Source organism: Berghia stephanieae, chromosome 1 (genome assembly GCF_034508935.2).
Source record: "Berghia stephanieae isolate SIO BIC M18660-M18661 chromosome 1, UCSD_Bste_1.3, whole genome shotgun sequence".
Lineage (NCBI taxonomy): Eukaryota > Metazoa > Mollusca > Gastropoda > Nudibranchia > Aeolidiidae > Berghia > Berghia stephanieae.
In genome coordinates this window covers 53,160,181-53,179,483 of record NC_088360.1, presented here as the reverse complement: position 1 = coordinate 53,179,483, position 19,303 = coordinate 53,160,181, and the positions used below count along the sequence as shown (strand labels likewise).

General features: G+C 33.9%; 1 protein-coding gene across 1 annotated transcript; it reads right to left on the bottom strand.

Moving 5' to 3' along the window:
- Positions 1-1,658: 1,658 nt before the first annotated feature.
- On the bottom strand, positions 1,659-5,004 carry LOC144977389 (uncharacterized). Its single transcript, XM_078922556.1, has 3 exons — positions 4,764-5,004; positions 4,314-4,436; positions 1,659-3,976 (listed from the first exon to the last, which is right to left on the bottom strand). The coding sequence occupies exons 1-3, from the start codon at positions 4,913-4,915 to the stop codon at positions 3,526-3,528; spliced, it is 726 nt and encodes a 241-aa protein (XP_078778682.1). The 5' UTR covers positions 4,916-5,004; the 3' UTR covers positions 1,659-3,525.
- Between the last annotated feature and the right edge of the window lie 14,299 nt (positions 5,005-19,303).

Here is a 19,303-nt window from a genome sequence, read left to right as displayed (position 1 = left end):
GTGGAATATTTTGTTCTGTCTTTGAACCAGTCCCTTTTGATTTGCTTTTCAGTTTGGTTTGGCGGTAGAATACTTGAATTTACGGAACTTCAGAACAAGTATTAAATTAACTATTTCTAATAATCAGGACTCGGAACAATAATATTTATCAGCTTTAAGTTCATTACTTGCTAAAATACATTGCATAATAAAGCAAGCAAACTTGTCAATTTTCATTCATTTTTTATCCTCAACACACTTCAGGCCAATATTTACAAAGCACATTTATCTATACATTTTACCATCACATACATTACAAGAATCATTCATTGAAGCGTATAATACTCGTTTTCCCCCGTGTGGGTACCGCGGGATTCTCAACTAGAATGTCAGAATAGTCCCAATGCGTTGCTCCTAAAGGGGAAGTGCGAAAGTGTAGAGGTATTTTTAAATATTTTTTCTTTGGATGGAAAAGACATTTTAATGCTTACATACTAGAAATGTTTTTTTCTTCATTCTAATGGTTTACTTTTGCATCTCCAAAAAATGTGACATTAAAAGTAGAAACTGGGTGGGGTTCCCTACCTTCACAGTGGGCAGGGAGGTACTTACCGTGTCTTCTATCCCCGTATATCTGTTTTCCAACTTGCTTTCTGTCTTTGTCTTGGTGTGAGATTCCTCGGTTTTGTCCCGACCCTGGCCGGAGTCCTTGACTGGGAGGGAAACAGTCAAATGCATAGTTATTGTTTGGGAGATATTTTTTTTCCTTGTAAATCATCTCTCTGTTATGTATTATTATTTTTGTTTTGAATGTATAATGTAGGCATTTGCGGGTGGTTGGATGGGAGCATCACCCTTGAATCGTATACCTATGATGTTCGCATGGATGTACGATCCGATAGTGATGTCGTTTCTTCTTCTCTTTACTAGCCTATCCTGCTTCTTTGGTTTGTGATTGTATTTTTGACAGGGGATATTTTTTTTTCTGTAAATCTTCTGCCTGTTTGTTCTTGGTTATTAATAATTTAGCTTATGATATGTTTAGGTTATGATTTTGATTTACATTTGTACTATTTTTGTTAGATTGCTTGTTTTTTTGTTTCAGCGGTCTCTCATATAACCTCAATTGTGTTGGAAGAGACCTAAAGCAACAAACAAACAAAAAAAAAATGTAGGCATTTGAGTGTGTTCCTCTTTGTTGGGATTTGTGCTTGTGTCTGGATGAGACTTGTAAGTGATTTCAAACTAAGTACATTGGTGGTATGCTCTTGGAATCTACATCTGATCCCTCTTTATTCCCAGTTCCCCTATGTCTTACTTTTTCTTGGGTGCTTTAATTGTAATTCTAGAACTTTTTACTATCCCATTTTTTTTTTTTTTACTGGCGCTGATATGACCTTAACTCTCAAACGTTCCACTGTTTTGAGCAAAAGTTGTGAATGGAGGGGGTGCAGGTACATTAGGATACCCTGAACTCACTCACTGTGCGCTAATGCTGGCATGTTATATATCAATTTGCTCGTCATATGTTTTAGTTTCACATTCTTAAAGTTTTTTATAATTTCAAGGCACTTTCCTGGACACAAATATGATTTATGTGTCAAGGTAGGGTCTCAAATTTTCAAGTAAAAACTGCATTTTCTGCAAATGCCAAGAAGGAAAAAAATAACTGTTCAAAATTATGATCAAAACAAGTTTATTTTCTAAAAATACATCATGTCTTACAACTTTTATGCAAAACTCAAGTATGTAATGCATAAATTGAGCATCTGGTGGGGTCTCAAATGTATCCACACATTTACTCAAACAAGGGGCATAATCCAATAATTTTTACATGTTCACAAAAATGTCTCTAAATTGCTTATGTCAGCATTTCTTTGGCATATTTTGGATATCTCTTGGTCAACAGACCTAAACACATGATACAAGAAGACATTTCAACATTGTGAAAAGGTTTTGGGGTAATAATTCCATTACAAAAGTAAAATTATATAATTATTTTAAAATTCACTTGTGTGTCACTTGTTTAGTGCAAAGACTGAACTATACACACCAAAAAAATACACAAGTTCCTTCTTACTGATACAATTGATAATACATGGATAAATATAATAAAGGACTTCAGTATACATATATATTTATTTATATATGTAAATGTATTCGCAGAGAGCGAATAGTATTTTTTTTTTCGCAAAGAGCGAAAACGAATGATTATTCGCAGAGTGCGAAAATATTTTAATTTCACAGTAACAGTACCTTAACAAAATAAAATAAAAATATACAGACAATTTAACATTTAAAAAACAAAGAGCATTTTAAAATACAATAATAAATCAAATAATTTACTCAAGAACTGTATGATACCACAACATACATTTTCTATCCGGCTGTAAACAAAACCATTTTTTACAATATAAACACCTATGTCTAGTTTTCTGTACTTTACCCCTATCTAAGCATAACCTACAATCACCCCTTGAATTTGAAGAAGCATCTGGTAAAATTGGATGGATTAACTTAATTTCTTCATTTATATCATTATTATCACTATTCCTGCTATTTGCTTTAGATTTACTTTTACATTTACAATTACAATTTGTATTTAAAGCAAGTGGTGGACCCTCTAGATCATCTATCCCGCCTAACTGCCTGGCTAACTCCAGAGTAAAATCTAACTGATTATACTGTTTTGGTCTCTGTAATTCTTCAATATCACTATGCCTAGCTCTATATTCTTTGAACAGAATATAACTATTAACCCTAGCAATGTCAATAAAATGAAAAAATAAACTTTTCCACCACTTGTGTGTTTTTCTAAGACTATATATATTCCCAATAAGTTGATCAGACAAATCTACCCCATTCATATTCTTATTATAATCTTTAACTAATTCAGGCTGTGCAACATCTAATTTTCTGAAAACCCCATTATCTTTACTCCTACGTTGTACTACTGCCTCCTTATTTGCATCATGTATTGTAGATATAAATGAAACTGTCTTATTATCTTTCCACTGTAAAGCTAAAATATCACCATCCCTATGCCATCTAAACTCCCCCCTCTTAACCCTCTTTTCCCATTCTCTAACGTTCTTTAGACTAACTGGAAATCCTTTTCGATTAACTATTATTGTCCCACAAGCTCTCACATTCTTCACAACCAAATCTTTAAAAAGTTGAACACTAGTATAAAAATTATCCACATATAAATGATATCCTTGATTGAACAAGCCAACAAGCAACTGCATAACCACATTATAAGCTAAACCATTTGTTGTATTACCCCTACCTTACCCAAATAAACATCAAAATTGTGTGTATACCCTGTCTTTGAATCTGCTAAAACCCACAATTTCATTCCCCACTTTGTTGGCTTGTCCTTCATATACATTCTAAAGCTATACCTTCCCTTATTTTTAACCATCCTCTCATCTATTGAAATATTCTGATAAGGTTGAAACAATTTCATACATTTTCTACGAATATAATCCATCATAAATCTAGCTTTACATAATTTATCATCTCTATTTTCTGTTCTAAAATTACTTATTTTAAAAGACATTTATAACGCCAAATTGACAAAAACCGACGCGCCCACAAACCATTCAACAATGTCTCCTCACACCAATATAAAGTAACACGCTCCACTTTCACACAACTCATGTACATCAACAAACCAATAAATCTATACATTTCATCCACATTCACAGGTTCATCCTTCCACCTCTTATACAACGTCGGTTTTGAATCCGCACACATACTCGCATAATCATTCGTCCACTCACAAAACAAAGACAACAGTTCTTGAGTAAAAAACAAACGAAAAAAATCTAAAGGCGTTAAAAATGTTCGGTGATCTAAGCGAGTCACCGTATCAGGCAGGCGTGGACCAGGGACTCGCTCAGGGAGAAAAGGTGGCACTTTGTTCTCGGGACCACCATCCACACATAGTTTCTTCGGCTGTGATGGGCCAGGGATTTCATCATGATCCGAACGCCTGAAGAAAATAATAACAAGAATTAAAATAAAAAGAAGTACTTTGAAAACAAAGGAAATGAAAAATAATTCTGAAAGGAGAAAGCAATTAATTACACATATAAATATAAAATATCAAAATATTTTATCACTCTCCCTTTTTTACATCACACACTAGTTCTGGAATAATATTTCTTGACATAGAGTTGAGTAGAGTAAAAATACTATAAATAATCTTCCTGTAGACCCAAAACTGAATATATAACATAATATCAACAATAATACATCAGAAAACACAAAACAGTCAATATGAATATAAATGCTCTATAAGAACAACTAAATATCAGGTCAGTTCTCACCTTTTTCTTTGACAAGCAGAACTAGTTGTGGCAGTGGCAGTGTCAGTATCATCAGTAGGAGTAGGGACTTGTGCATGTCTCCCAGTTTCATTCCCACAGTCCTCACACGGAATCCGAATCTCGCTAGAAGAAAGAAAAAAAGAACAATATTTTATTATACAAACTGTCGACACATCAAATCAAGACATACAAATCATTTCTATATCTCATTCAAGTGGCCGAACTAACCGTCTTCTGGCCTCCATGTTTGTTTACATTTTCAACACACAACACTTCACTCGTCCTAGTCAAACTCAAGCACTTCATAAATACAATTATAAACCAAAAAAAAAAAAATACTTTTTGTACTATATTAATGAAATAGATAATAAAGTTGAATAAAATATACATATCATGGGCATTATGTGATCGCTTGATGTTACTTTGAGAAGATTTCTGAAAAATACTTACTCGTCGTTCTCACTGTCAGATCCCATATTTGGCGAGTACGGCAGGTCGAATTCTTGAGACCATTCGGACTCAATTTCATCATCATCCTCGTCATCACTTACATCCACGTTGAAGAGGATGTCATAAATTTCAGACTCTTTGAGATTTGCCATGGTGCAAAAAGTTTAAATAATATAAATTTGATAAATTGTGAGTAGGAGTTGTAGAAAGATTTCCCGAAACAAAATGGCGGATCGAAGGTAACGGATGGAGTCGTTAGCAACCTAGCTTTCGTATCTCTCGTTATTTCGTAACATTTTTTTACATTTTTAACATAATTGTGATGAATTATTAAATGAAAATCATTATTTTATAATAAAATAATAGTTTCAACACATAATCTGGCGATTTTTTTACCGCAAAATGGGATTATGAAAAAGGGGGCGTTGTCACGATCACCGGTGATCGTGGTTTCTATTTGTGGAACGTTTGAGAGTTAATGTGTTGCAAGCGCCGTAAAACCCTTAAAAACATAAAACATAAACAACAAAGTAGAAACATTTTGATATTTCTTTCCCTTTTAGCAATGTTCGTAGAAGTCGACTAAAGGGCACTAGAGGTAGTGGCTCCCTAAACAGAGCCATAAGGTGTAGGCACAGCGAGCCTTAGGCACCTTGTAAATTGTGTACACTCCTAATGGATCACCGCCTTGTCGTGGTTGGAGTGCTTAAGTGCATATCGGGGCAACTAGCCGTACGACGGGGGACTTGTTAGGCCTGCCCCGATATGCAAGAACAAAATGGTGATCCAAAACACAATAGGATAATAATAAGCAGAATATGTGTTATCTTGCATACCCAATCATATGAATTATTGCATTTACACTAGGTAAATGTGATATATTATATACGCAGCATATTTTCATCCTATTACGCGTAATGTATATACTATATCTTATATATGCAATGTATCTAAATTATCTTGCATACAAAAGGTTTGTGCGATATATTATATACGATAACTATGTAAGATATATAATATACGCGAAGTGTCTATATACGTCGGGTTTATAAATTATCCTAAATGCATAAGGCAATAGGATATATTATATATGGAAGTATGTAAGACAGCTTGGAGATGCAATGTATGTAAGTTATCATAAATTCGAGAGGGGTTTGTGATATATTATATACATGCGTCAGTGGGATATATCGTATAAGTAAAATATGTAAGTTATCTTGCATACCCAATGATATGAATTATCGTATATACGATCGGTATGTGTGATATATTATATATGCAAGTATGCAAGATATCTTATATATTCCTGGTATATAAATTATCACATTTACACTAGGTAAATGTGATATATTATATACGCAGAATATTTAAATCCTTTTACGCGTAATGTATATACTATATCTTATATATGCAATATATTTAAATTATCTTACATACAAAAGGTTTGTGCGATATATTATATACGATAACTATGTAAGATATCTTATACGTGAAGTGTCTATATACGTCAGGTTTATAAATTGTCCTAAATGCACAAGGCATGTAGGATATATTATATATGGAAGTATGTAAGACATCTTAGAGATGCAATGTATGTAAGTTATCTTAAATTCGAGAGGGGTTTGTGATATATTATATACATGAGTAAGTGGGATATATCGTATACGTAAAATATGTAAGTTATCTAGCATACCCAATGATATGAATTATCGTATATACGATAGGTATGTGTGATATTTTATATATTCAAGTATGCAAGATATCTTATATATTCCTGGTATATAAATTATCGCATTTACACTAGGTAAATGTGATATATTATATACGCAGCATATTTTAATCCTTTTACGCGTAATGTATATACTATATCTTATATATGCAATGTATCTAAATTATCTTACATTCAAAAGGTTTGTTCGATATATTATATACAACTATGTAAGATATCTTATATACGCGAAGTGTCTATATATGTCGGGTTTATAAATTATCCTATATGCATAAGCCATATAGGATATATTATATATGGAAGTATGTAAGACATCTAGGAGATGCAATGTATGCAAGTTATCATAAATTCGACAGGGGTTTAGGATATACTATATACATGGGTAAGTGGGATATATCATATACGTAAAATATGTAAGTTATCTAGCATACCCAATGATATGAATTATCGTATATACGATAGGCATGTGTGATATTTTATATATTCAAGTATGCAAGATATCTTATATATTCCTGGTATATAAATTATCGCATTTACACTAGGTAAATGTGATATAATATATACGCAGCATATTTTAATCCTTTTACGCGTAATGTATATACTATATCTTATATATGCAATGTATATAAATTATCTTACATTCAAAAGGTTTGTGCGATATATTATATACGATAACTATGTAAGATATCTTATATACGCGAAGTGTCTATATACGTCAGGTTTATAAATTGTCCTAAATGTACAAGGGCGGGTGGTTGGATGGGAGCATCACCCTTGAATCATATACCTATGATGTTCGCATGGGTGTACAATCCGATAGTGATGTCGTTTCTTCTTCTCTTTACTAGCCTATCCTGCTTCTTTGGTTTGTGATTGTATTTTTGACAGGGGATATTTTTTTTCCTGTAAATCCTCTGCCTGTTTGTTCTTGGTTATTTATCATTTAGCTTATGATATCTTTAGGTTATGATTTTGATTGACATTTGTACTATTTTTGTTAGATTGCTTGTTTTTTTGTTTCAGCGGTCTCTCATATAACCTCAATTGTGTTGGAAGAGACCTAAAGCAACAAACAAACAAACAAAAAAAAATGTACAAGGCATATAGGATATATTATATATGGAAGTATGTAAGACAGCTTGAAGATATATGTATGTAAGTTATCTTAAATTCGAGAGGGGTTTGTGATATATTATATACATGAGTAAGTGGGATATATCGTATACGTAAAATATGTAAGTTATCTTGCATACCCGATGATGTGAATTATCGTATATACGATAGGTATGTCTGATATTTTATATATTCAAGTATGCAAGATATCTTATTTATTCCTGGTATATAAATTATGACATTTACACTAGGTAAATGTGATATATTATATACGCAGCATATTTTAATCCTTTTACGCGTAATGTATATACTATATCTTATATATGCAATGTATCTAAATTATCTTACATTCAAAAGGTTTGTTCGATATATTATATACAACTATGTAAGATATCTTATATACGCGAAGTGTCTATATACGTCTGGTTTATAAATTGTCCTATATGCATAAGGCATGTAGGATATATTATATATGGAAGTATGTAAGACAGCTTGGAGATACAATGTATGGAAGTTATCTTAAATTCGACAGGGGTTTAGGATATATTATATACATGGGTAAGTGGGATATATCGTATACGTAAAATATGTAAGTTATCTTGCATACCCAATGATATGAATTATCGTATATACGGTAGGTATGTGTGATATATTATATTGCGGGTGGTTGGATGGGAGCATCACCCTTGAATCATATACCTATGATGTTCGCATGGGTGTACGATCCGATAGTGATGTCGTTTCTTCTTCTCTTTACTAGCCTATCCTGCTTCTTTGGTTTGTGATTGTATTTTTGACAGGGGATATTTTTTTTCCTGTAAATCTTCTGCCTGTTTGTTCTTGGTTATTTATAATTTAGCTTATGATATCTTTAGGTTATGATTTTGATTTACATTTGTACTATTTTTGTTAGATTGCTTGTTTTTTTGTTTCAACGGTCTCTCATATAACCTCAATTGTGTTGGAAGAGACCTAAAGCAACAAACAAACAAATATATTATATTCAAGTATGCAAGATATCTTATATATTCCTGGTATATAAATTATCACATTTACACTAGGTAAATGTGATATATTATATACGCAGCTTATTTTAAACTTTTACGCGTAATGTATAAACGATACCTTATATATTCAATGTATCTAAATTATCTTACATACAAGAGGTATGTGCGATATATTATATACGATACCTATGTAAGATATCTTTTATACGCAAAATAACTTGTTTTTGTATACAACATGTAGGATGTATTATATATGGAATGTATATTAGACATCTAGTATATACTATGTATCTGTGTCTTCTATCCCCTTATATCTATTGTCCAACTTGCTTTCTGTCTTTGTCTTGGCATGAGATTACTTGGTTTTGTCCTGGCCCTGGCCGGAGTCCTAGATGGGAGGGAAACAGTCAAATGCATAGTTATTGTTTTGGGAGATGATATTTTTTTCCTTGTAAATCATCTCTCTGTTATGTATTATTATATTTATTTTGAATTTATAATGTAAACATTTGAGTGTATTTTCTTTGTTGGATTTTGTGCTTGTGTCCGAATGAGACTAATAGGTGGTCTCAAACTAAGTACTTTGATAGTGTGCTCTTGGAATCTACATCTGATCCCTATTTGTTCCCAGTTCCCCTATGTCTTACTTTTTCTTGTGTGCTTTATTTGTAATTCTAGAACTTTTTATTATCCCATTTTCTTCCTTTTTACTGGCGCTGATATAACCTAAATGTGTTGCAAGCGCTGTAAAACCCTTAAAAACAAAATATACAATGTATGTAATCTTTTTACCTGGTTGGAGATCCTGGCCTCCCATAGCGGGCAGGGAGGTACATACTGTGTCTTCTATCCCCTTATATCTGTTTTCCTTTCTGTCTTTGTCTTGGAATGAGATTACTTGGTTTTGTCCTGGCTCTGGCCGGAGTCCTGGCTGGGAGGGAAACAGTCAAATGCATAGTTATTGTTTTGGGAGATGATATTTTTTTCCTTGTAAATCATCTCTCTGTTATGTATTATTATTTTTATTTTGAATGTATAATGTAAGCATTTGAGTGTGTTCCTCTTTGTTAGATTGTGTTTGTGTCTGGATGAGACTTGTAGGTGATTTCAAACTAAGTACATAGGTGGTATGCTCTTGGAATCTACATCTGATCCCTATTTGTTCTCAGTTCCCCTTTGTCTTACTTTTTCTTGGGTGCTTTAATTGTAATTCTAGAACTTTTTACTATCCCATTTTCTTCCTGTTTACTGGCGCTGATATAACATAAATGTGTTGCAAGCGCCGTAAAACCCTTAAAAACAAAAACAAAACATAGCGGGCAGGGAGGTACGTAGTCTTCGATCCCCCTTTATCAGTTTTCCAACTTGCTTTCTGTCTGTCTTGGAATGTGATTACTTGGTTTTGTCCTCGCCTTGGCCGGATGCTCTTGCTGAGTGGGAAACAAATGTATAGTTTGTTTTGGAGATAATTTTGTCCCTGCAAGTCTCTGTTGCTGGGTGGGGTTCCTGCCTCCCATAGTGGGCAGGGAGGTACATACTGTCTTCTATCCCCCTATATGTTTTCCAACTAGCTGTCTGTCTTTGTCTTGGAATGAGATTACTTGGTTTTGTCCTGGTCCTGGCCGGATACCTTGACTGGGAGGGAAACAGTCAAATGCATAGTTATTGTTTTGGGAGATATTTTTTTCCTTGTAAATCATCTCTCTGTTATGCATTGTATTATGTTTTCTTTATAGTATATACGATTTGTAAAACATTTGAGTGTATTCCTCTTAGTGGGGACCTGTGCTTTTGTCTGGATGAGACATTTAGGTAATCTCAAACTAAATGCTTTGATAGTGTGCTCTTGTAATCTACATCTGTTTCCTATTTGAACCAATTCCCCTTTTGTCTTCTCTTTTCTTGGCCACTTTAATTGTATTTCTATAACTTTTTACTATCTTTTCTTCATTTTTACTGGCGCTGATATGACCTAAATGTGTTGTAAGTGCCGTAAAACCCTTAAAAACATAAAAACAAAAAAGTCTCTGTTGTGTACTGTTATGTTTCATCTAGACATGATATATGGTTTGTAAACATTTGAGTGTATTCCTTTTAGTAGGACCTGTGCTTTTGGGTGATCAACTCAGTACCTTTATAGCGCGCTCTCGTAATCTACATACGTTTCCTATTTGAACCTATTCCCTTTGTCTTACTTTTACTTGGGTGATTTAAATGTAATTCTATATGATTGTATATTTATAACATGTATAAATGTGAATTTTGTAGATATATGTAGATATGAATAGTATATGTAAATATGATTTGTATAATATGTAGATATGTATGTGCACTATATGATGTAGATATGTAAAATTTGTAGATATATAAAATTGTATAAATATGAAATATGTAGATATGTAAACTGTAAATATATGTAGATATGTAAGATAAGTTAGAATGTATAAATGAGATGTCGAAATACGAAGATATGTCGAAATGTGTAAATATGTGAAGGTGTAGACATGTCGAAATGTGTAAATATGTGAAGGTGTATAAATGACTTTTTACAGCCGCTAAAATTATCTAAATGTGTTGGAAAGCAAAAACAAAACAAAAAACAAAAAAAATAAAAATAAAATAAAATTAAAAAAACAGAACAAAAAACAATTAAAACAATAGATCTATGAAATAGTTTATATGTAAAAAAATAGGTACATTAAAAATTAAAAACGTCTTCAGTTTTAAATATTCTTGACATGTCTATAAAAGATGTTGGAAAGACGGAGACCTTTAAAGATAACCTTGAATCACTAACATAACCTTACATTTTAGTGCCTAATTTGTTATTTTAAAAAACAAAAAAGAAAATGGAGACGTAAATAAGGTTAAGAAACAAATCATTGGGATATTAGCGGTAAAATATTTTAGGAATAAAAAATAAAACGGAAAAAGGATGAATACATTCTAAAGAGGACAATGTTTTTTAAAACTCATTAGCATTTTTATCCATGTGCATTTTTATCCACGTTGTGCATTTTTATCCACGTTGTGCATTTTTATCCACGTTGTGCATTTTATCCATGTTGTGCATTTTTATCCAAGTTGTGCATTTCATCCATGTTGTGCATTTTTATTTTACCAATATATAATGACAATGTGATATGACAATGTGATGATATGACAATGTCATGATATGACAATGAGATATTGACAGTACCATGTGATTACATGACAGGACAATGTGATGACATGACAGGACAATGTGAATACATGAGAATGCAAAGCGCTTCGAGTTCGTTTAGTGGATATTGCGCTGTATAAATGAACGTTATTTTAATGTGATGATATAGTGATAAAAAGGGAATAATCACTGAAAAATAAAGTTGAGATTAACAAGCACAGAATCACAAGTCTGATATCATTTTTCAAAATAACAACAGGAGCCATTATGTTCAATTATCCTTATTACTGTAAATGGCCTTAAAAACCGATTTTTAATGTAAATAACCGTTTTAAAGACTTTAAATGTTTTTACAATGCATTTTTTACTAAATCAAAATCAAATTTCAATCGACACGAGTTTTACTTCCTTTTGTCCTTCAATGTCCAAGGTGTACATATAAGCACGTCTGATAACCAAACTTAAGTATAGGCTTGTTAAACATTGTAATGGAAACATTATTTTGTAATTTAATGGAATTATTCTTAAACCAACGAACAGCCCACAACAGAAAGGGTCATCAGACCTTAAATAAGTACACATTGCCATGGTCATTTTAGCATCGCTCTATAAAGACTTTTAATTGTATACAATATACAGATCTAGAATACTGGGTGGGGATCCTGACCTCCCATACTGGGTGGGGTTCTTGACCTCCCATAGTGGGCAGGGAGGTACTTACTGTGTCTTCTATTCCCCTAAATCTGTTTTCCAACTTGCTTTCTGTCTTTGTCTTGGAATGAGATTACTTAGTTTTGTCCTGGCCCCGGCATGTTGGCCTTACTGAGAGGGAAACAGTCAAACGCATAGTTATTGTTTTGGGAGATGATATTTTTTTCATTGTAAATCATCTCTTTGTTATATATTATTATATTTGTTATTTTTAACGTCTAATAAAATGTAAGCATTTGAGTGTGTTCCTCTTTGTTGGATTTTGTGCTTGTGTCTAGGTGAGACTTATAGGTGATCCCAGACTAAGTACATTGATGGTATGCTCTTGGAATCTGCATCTGATCCCTATTTGTTGCCAATTCCCCTTTGTCTTCCTTTCTCTTGGGTGCTTTAATTGTAATTCTAGAACTTTCTACTATCCCATTTTCTTCCTTTTTACTGGCGCTGATATAACTTAAATGTGTTGCAAGCGCCGTAAAACCCTTAAAAACAAACAAACAAAAACGATCCTGACCTCCTATAGCAGGCAGGGAGGTAAATACTGTGTCTTCTATCCCCTTATATCTGTTATCCAACATGCTTTCTGTCTTTGTCTCGGAATGAGATTACTTGGTTTTGTCCTGGCACTGGCCGGAATCCTAGGTGGGAGGGAAACAGTCAAATGCAGTTATTGTTTTGGGAGATGATATTTTTTTCCTTGTAAATCATCTCTCTGTTATGTATTATTATTTTTATTTTGAATGTATAATGTAAGCATTTGAGTGTGTTCCTCTTTGTTGGATTTTGTGCTTGTGTCTGGATGAGACTTGTAGGTGATTTCAAACTAAGTACATTGGTGGTGTGCTCTTGGAATCTACATCTGATCCCTATTTGTTCTCAATTCCCCTTTGTCTTACCTTTTCTTGGGTGCTTTAATTGTAATTCTAGAACTTTTTACTATCCCATTTTCTTCCTTTTTACTGGCGCTGATATAACCTAAATGTGTTTCAAGCGCCGTAAAACCCTTAAAAACAAAACAAAAAAACAGATCTAGAATAGCATTTTAAAAAAATAATCGGGAGGCCGTCTGTCATTTCATGACTAAGCAAATGCCGCTGCTACCAATACTGATACCAACATTGCTTACACTACTACCGACACAGCTCACAATATTGCTACTATACTACTAATACTGCTACTAACGCTACTAAAATAGTTACTAACACCACTAATATACTAATACCACAAATATACTACTAATACCACTAACATACTACAAATACCACTAACATACTACTAATACCACTAACATACTACTAATACCACTAACATACTACTAATACCACTAACATACTACTAATAGCACTAACATACTACTAATAGCACTAACATACTACTAATAGCACTAATAGACTACTAATAGCACTAATAGACTACTAATACCACTAATAGACTACTAATACCACTAATAGACTACTAATACCACTAATAGACTACTAATACCACTAATAGACTACTAATACCACTAATATACAATATTTCCCTACTACTACTACTCCCACTACTACTAGTAGTACTACCATAACTGATTCCACCACTTCTACACTTTCCAACTGGCATATCTTCCCAATAGACATTTTCGAGCAATGAAAACTGTATTTCGAAATATTAACTTACAATCATTTTTGCTGGAAATCCTGTATTGTGATGACATTTAAATGATACAATATGATGATTATGATAATGTGACTATTTTTAAACCATTTATTCAGCTGTCAACTACAAGGTATGATGAAAAATGAAGTAAAAAAACGTTGAACAAAACCTCGTGTTTTTCAATTTATCAGGTTTGTTTTATTTTCCTAGCGGGGATCCACTCAGCGACTACCATTTTGGACCAAGACTTGCTGACTCTTCAACGCCCGTCTATATGTATGGGTGGGGTTCCTGTCCTCCCATAGTGGGCAGGGTGGCACTTACTGCGTCTTCCACCCCCTTATCCTGGGTGGGGATCCTGACCTCCCATAGTGGGCAGGGGGGGTACATACTGTGTCTTATATCCCCTTATATCTGTTTTCCAACATGCTTTCTGTTTTTGTCTTGGCATGAGATTACTTGGTTTTGTCCTGGCCCTGGCCGGAGTCCTACCTGGGAGGGAAACAGTCAAATGCATATTTATTGTTTTGGGAGATGATATTTTTCCTTGTAAGTCATCTCTCTGTTATGTATTATTATATTTGTTATTTTGAATTTGAGTGTGTTCCTCTTTGTTAGATTTTGTGCTTGTGTGAGACTTATAGGTGATCTCAGGCGAAGTACTTTGATAGTGTGCTATTGGAATCTACATCTGATCCCTATTTGTTTCCAGTTCCCCTATGTCTTACCTTTTTCTTGGGTGCTTTATTTGTAATTCTAGAACTATTTACGATCTCATTTTCTTCCTGGGTGGGGATCCTGACCTCCCATAGCGGGCAGGGAGGTACATACTGTGTCTTCTATCCCCTTATATCTGTTTTGCAACATGCTTTCTGTCTTTGTCTTGGAATGCGATTACTTGGTTTTCTCCTGGCCCTGGTCGGAGTCCTGGCTGGGAGGGAAACAGTCGAATGCATAGTTATTGTTTTGGGAGATATTCTTTTCCTTGTAAATCATCTCTCTGTTATGCACTGTATTATGCTTTCTTTATATTATATATTATTTGTAAAACATTCGAGTGTGTTCCTCTTAGCGGGGACCTGTGCTTGTGTCTGGATGAGACTTTTAATGATCTCAAACTAAGTACTTTGATGTGCTTTTGGAATCTACAACTGTTTCTTATTTGAACCAATTCCCCTTTGTCTTCCCTTTTCTTGGATGCTTTATTGTAATTCTAGAACTTTTTACTATCCCATTGTCTTCCTTTTTACTGGCGCTGATATGACCTTAATGTGTTGCAAGCGCCGTAAAACCCTTAAAAACAAAAACAAAAAACATACCCCCTTATCGCTGGTTTCCAATTTGCTTTCTGTCTTTGTCTTGGAATGATATTACTTCGCTTTGTCCTGGCCCTGGCCGGAGTCCTTGGCTGGGAGGGAAACAGTCAAATGCATATTTATTGTTTTGGGAGATGATTTTTTCCTTGTAAATCATCTCTCTGTTATGTATTATCAATATTTGTTATTTTGAATATATCATGTAAGCATTTGAGTGTATTCCTCTTAGTTGGATCTTGTGCTTGTGTCCTGATGAGACTCTGGGTGGGGATCCTGACCTCCCATAGTGGGCAGGGAGGTACATGCTGTGTTTTCTATCCCCCCATACTCGTTCTCAAATTGTTTCCTGTCATGCGGGTGGTTGGATGGGAGCATCACCCTTGAATCATATACCTATGATGTTCGCATGGGTGTACGATCCGATAGTGATGTCGTTTCTTCTTCTCTTTACTAGCCTATCCTGTTTCTTTGGTTTGTGATTGTATTTTTGACAGGGGATATTTTTTTTTTTGTAAATCTTCTGCCTGTTTGTTCTTGGTTATTTATAATTTAGCTTATGATATCTTTAGGTTATGATTTTGATTTACATTTGTACTATTTTTGTTAGATTGCTTGTTTTTTTGTTTCAGCGGTCTCTCATATAACCTCAATTGTGTTGGAAGAGACCTAAAGCAACAAACAAACAAACAAAAGTTTCCTGTCATTGTCTTGGAATGAGATTATATTAGTTTTGTCCTGATCCTTGCCGGAGTTCCTTGGCTGGGAGGGAAACAGTCGAGTTATAGTTTTGGGAGATATTTTTTCCCTTGTATATCATCTCTCTGTTGCGGGTGGTTGGATGGGAGCATCACCCTTGAATCATATACCTATGATGTTCGCATGGGTATACGATCCGATAGTGATGTCGTTTCTTCTTCTCTTTACTAGCCTATCCTGCTTCTTTGGTTTGTGATTGTATTTTTGACAGGGGATATTTTTTTTTCTGTAAATCTTCTGCCTGTTTGTTCTTGGTTATTTATAATTTAGCTTATGATATCTTTAGGTTATGATTTTGACTTACATTTGTACTATTTTTGTTAGATTGCTTGTTTTTTTTGTTTCAGCGGTCTCTCATATAACCTCAATTGTGTTGGAAGAGACCTAAAGCAACAAACAAAAAAAAAAAAAAAAAAAAAAAAAAATCTCTCTGTTATGCATTGTATTATGTTTAGTTTACATATTATATTATATGATTTGTAAACATTTGAGTGTATTCCTCTTAGTTGGGACCTGTGCTTGTGTCTGGATGAGACTTTTAGGTGATCTCAAACTAAGTACATTGGTGGTATGCTCTTGGAATCTACATCTGATCTCTATTTGTTCCCAGTTCCCCTATGTCTTACTTTTTCTTGGGTGCTTTAATTGTAATTCTATAACTTTTTACTATCCCATTTTCTTCCTTTTTACTGGCGCTGATATAACCTAAATGTGTTGCAAGCGCCGTAAAACCCTTAAAAACAAAAACAAAACAAACTGATGAGACTTAGAGGTGATTTCAAACTAAGTACATTAGTGGTATGCTCTTGGAATCTACATCTGATCCCTATTTGTTCTCAGTTACCCTATGTCTTACTTCTTCTTGTGTGCTTTAATTGTAATTCTAGAACTTATTACTATCCCATTTTCTTCCTTTTTACTGGCGCTGTTGCAAGCTCCGTAAAACCCTTTAAAGCAAAACTATTTGAACCTATTCCCGTTTGTCTAACCTTTTCTTGTGTGCTTTAAAAGTAATTCTATAATACTTTAACCACCAATTCCTTTTTCTTCCAATTTACTGGCTTTTAATGTGTTGCAAGCGCCATAAAACCCTTAAAAACAATCTCAATCTGTTCCCTTTGCCATTTTTTTCTCGTGTGCTTTCAAATTGTAAGTAGATAATCTTTGACATTACTATCTTTTGGGTAGGGTTTCAGACCTCCCATATGTTTTCCAATTACTTTCTTTGTCTTGGAATGAGAATATTTAGTTTTGTACTGACCCTGGCTGTAGTCCTTGGCTGGGTGGGAAACAGTAGAATATATATAGTTTTGGGATATATTTTTTTCATTGTAAATTATGTTATGTACTGTTATTTTTCTATTTTTAATATATGATTTGTAAACATTTGAGTGTATTCCTCTGAGTGGGATCTTGTGCTGGTGTCTGGGTGAGACTTTTAGGTGATCTCAAAATAATTACACTATGTGCTCTTGGATTCTGCATCTTTTCCCTATTTGAACCATTCCGTTTGTCTTACTTTTTCCTCAAGTCTTTTAATTGTATATCTAGAATGTCTTTACTATCCAATTTTCTTTTTTGTTTTGGCGCTGATATGACTTAAATGGGTTGCAAGCGCCGTAAAACCATTAAAAACAACAAAAAAACCTTTCTATTTTCTAAATGATAGAGGAAAGGTAGATATGAAGTGAAAAATATAGAATGAAAAAGAGACAAAGGATCCCACTGTGAAGAATGAATGCACTTACATGTTTACAAAGTATAATATACAATATTCAGAGTATTTTATATAGCGCAGGATCCACTAAACATGCTAAAAGAGCTTTATATTGGGTCCGTGCCAACAGCAATAATACAATACATTTTTTTTTTGCACAAACAACGCTGTTAGCCAGGTACTCGTTTTTACACAAAGCAAGGTGAGAGAATGTGAGAAGCGAGCCTTTTCTAAAGGCTCAACTATGCGCCGCTCAGAGCAGGAATCGAACCCTGGGCCTTCCACAATGAAGGCGAGTTTCATGCCACAAAAACCACCTTGCAACCCATTCAAAGCTAATAATTATTGTAGCACACAACAGTAAGAGATGTCTATCAGAAAAAAGTACTATACATTTTAAAAGTCTCCCTCTCAGCTAATGTTTTGTTTTTGTTTTTAAGGGTTTTATGGCGCTTGTAACACATCACGGTCATATCAGCGCCAGTAAAAAGGAAGAAAATGGGATAGTAAAAAGTTCTAGAATTACAAAGCACCCAGGAAAAGGGAAGACAAAAGGAGAATTGGTTCAAATAGGAAACAGATGTAGATTCCAAGAGCACACTATCAAAGTACTTAGTTTGAGATCACCTAAAAGTCTCATCCAGACGCAAGCACAAGTCCCTACTAAGAGGAATGCACTCAAATGTTTAAAACTCATATAGAATATGTATACAAAACATAATACGGGGAATAACAAGGGATAAAAATATCATCCCCCAAAATTAACTAAAAATTTGACTGTTTCCCTCTCAGCCAGGGTATCCGGTCAGGGCCAGGACAAAATCAAGTAATTTCATTCCAAGACAAAGAAAGAAAACAAGATGGAAAACAAATATAGAGGGATAGAAGACATAGCAAGTACCTCCCTGCCCACTATGATGGGAGGTCAGGAAACCCATCCAGCCTCTCAGCTAAGGATCCCAGGCAGGACTAGGAAAGAAACATCCCTAGCAATCTCAACCCAGAACGAAGATAGAGAGCAACATGTATCTTTGTTTTAAGGGTTTCATGGCGTCAGCAGATCAACCTCCTCCCCACCCCAAGAAATTCAAGAATGAAAATTGAACACATGAATCTTTAAATTCAAAGATATGAACACAATGTTGAGCTCTCAAGTTTAATACAACATTCATAATCAGATTTTGCATAATGCACCAACTATGTAGGCTACATCAAAAATTTTGGTTGGATTGCAAATATGAATAACAATACAGAATTATCAGACCAATTTGTTTCAAAATTAATGTATCTGTTTAATAATATTAATAATTCAAGTACTATTTAAATTCATCTTTAATTTATTTACTTATCTTCGCGGCGCAGTGTGGTTTCACAATTTTTCTCCACTGCATTA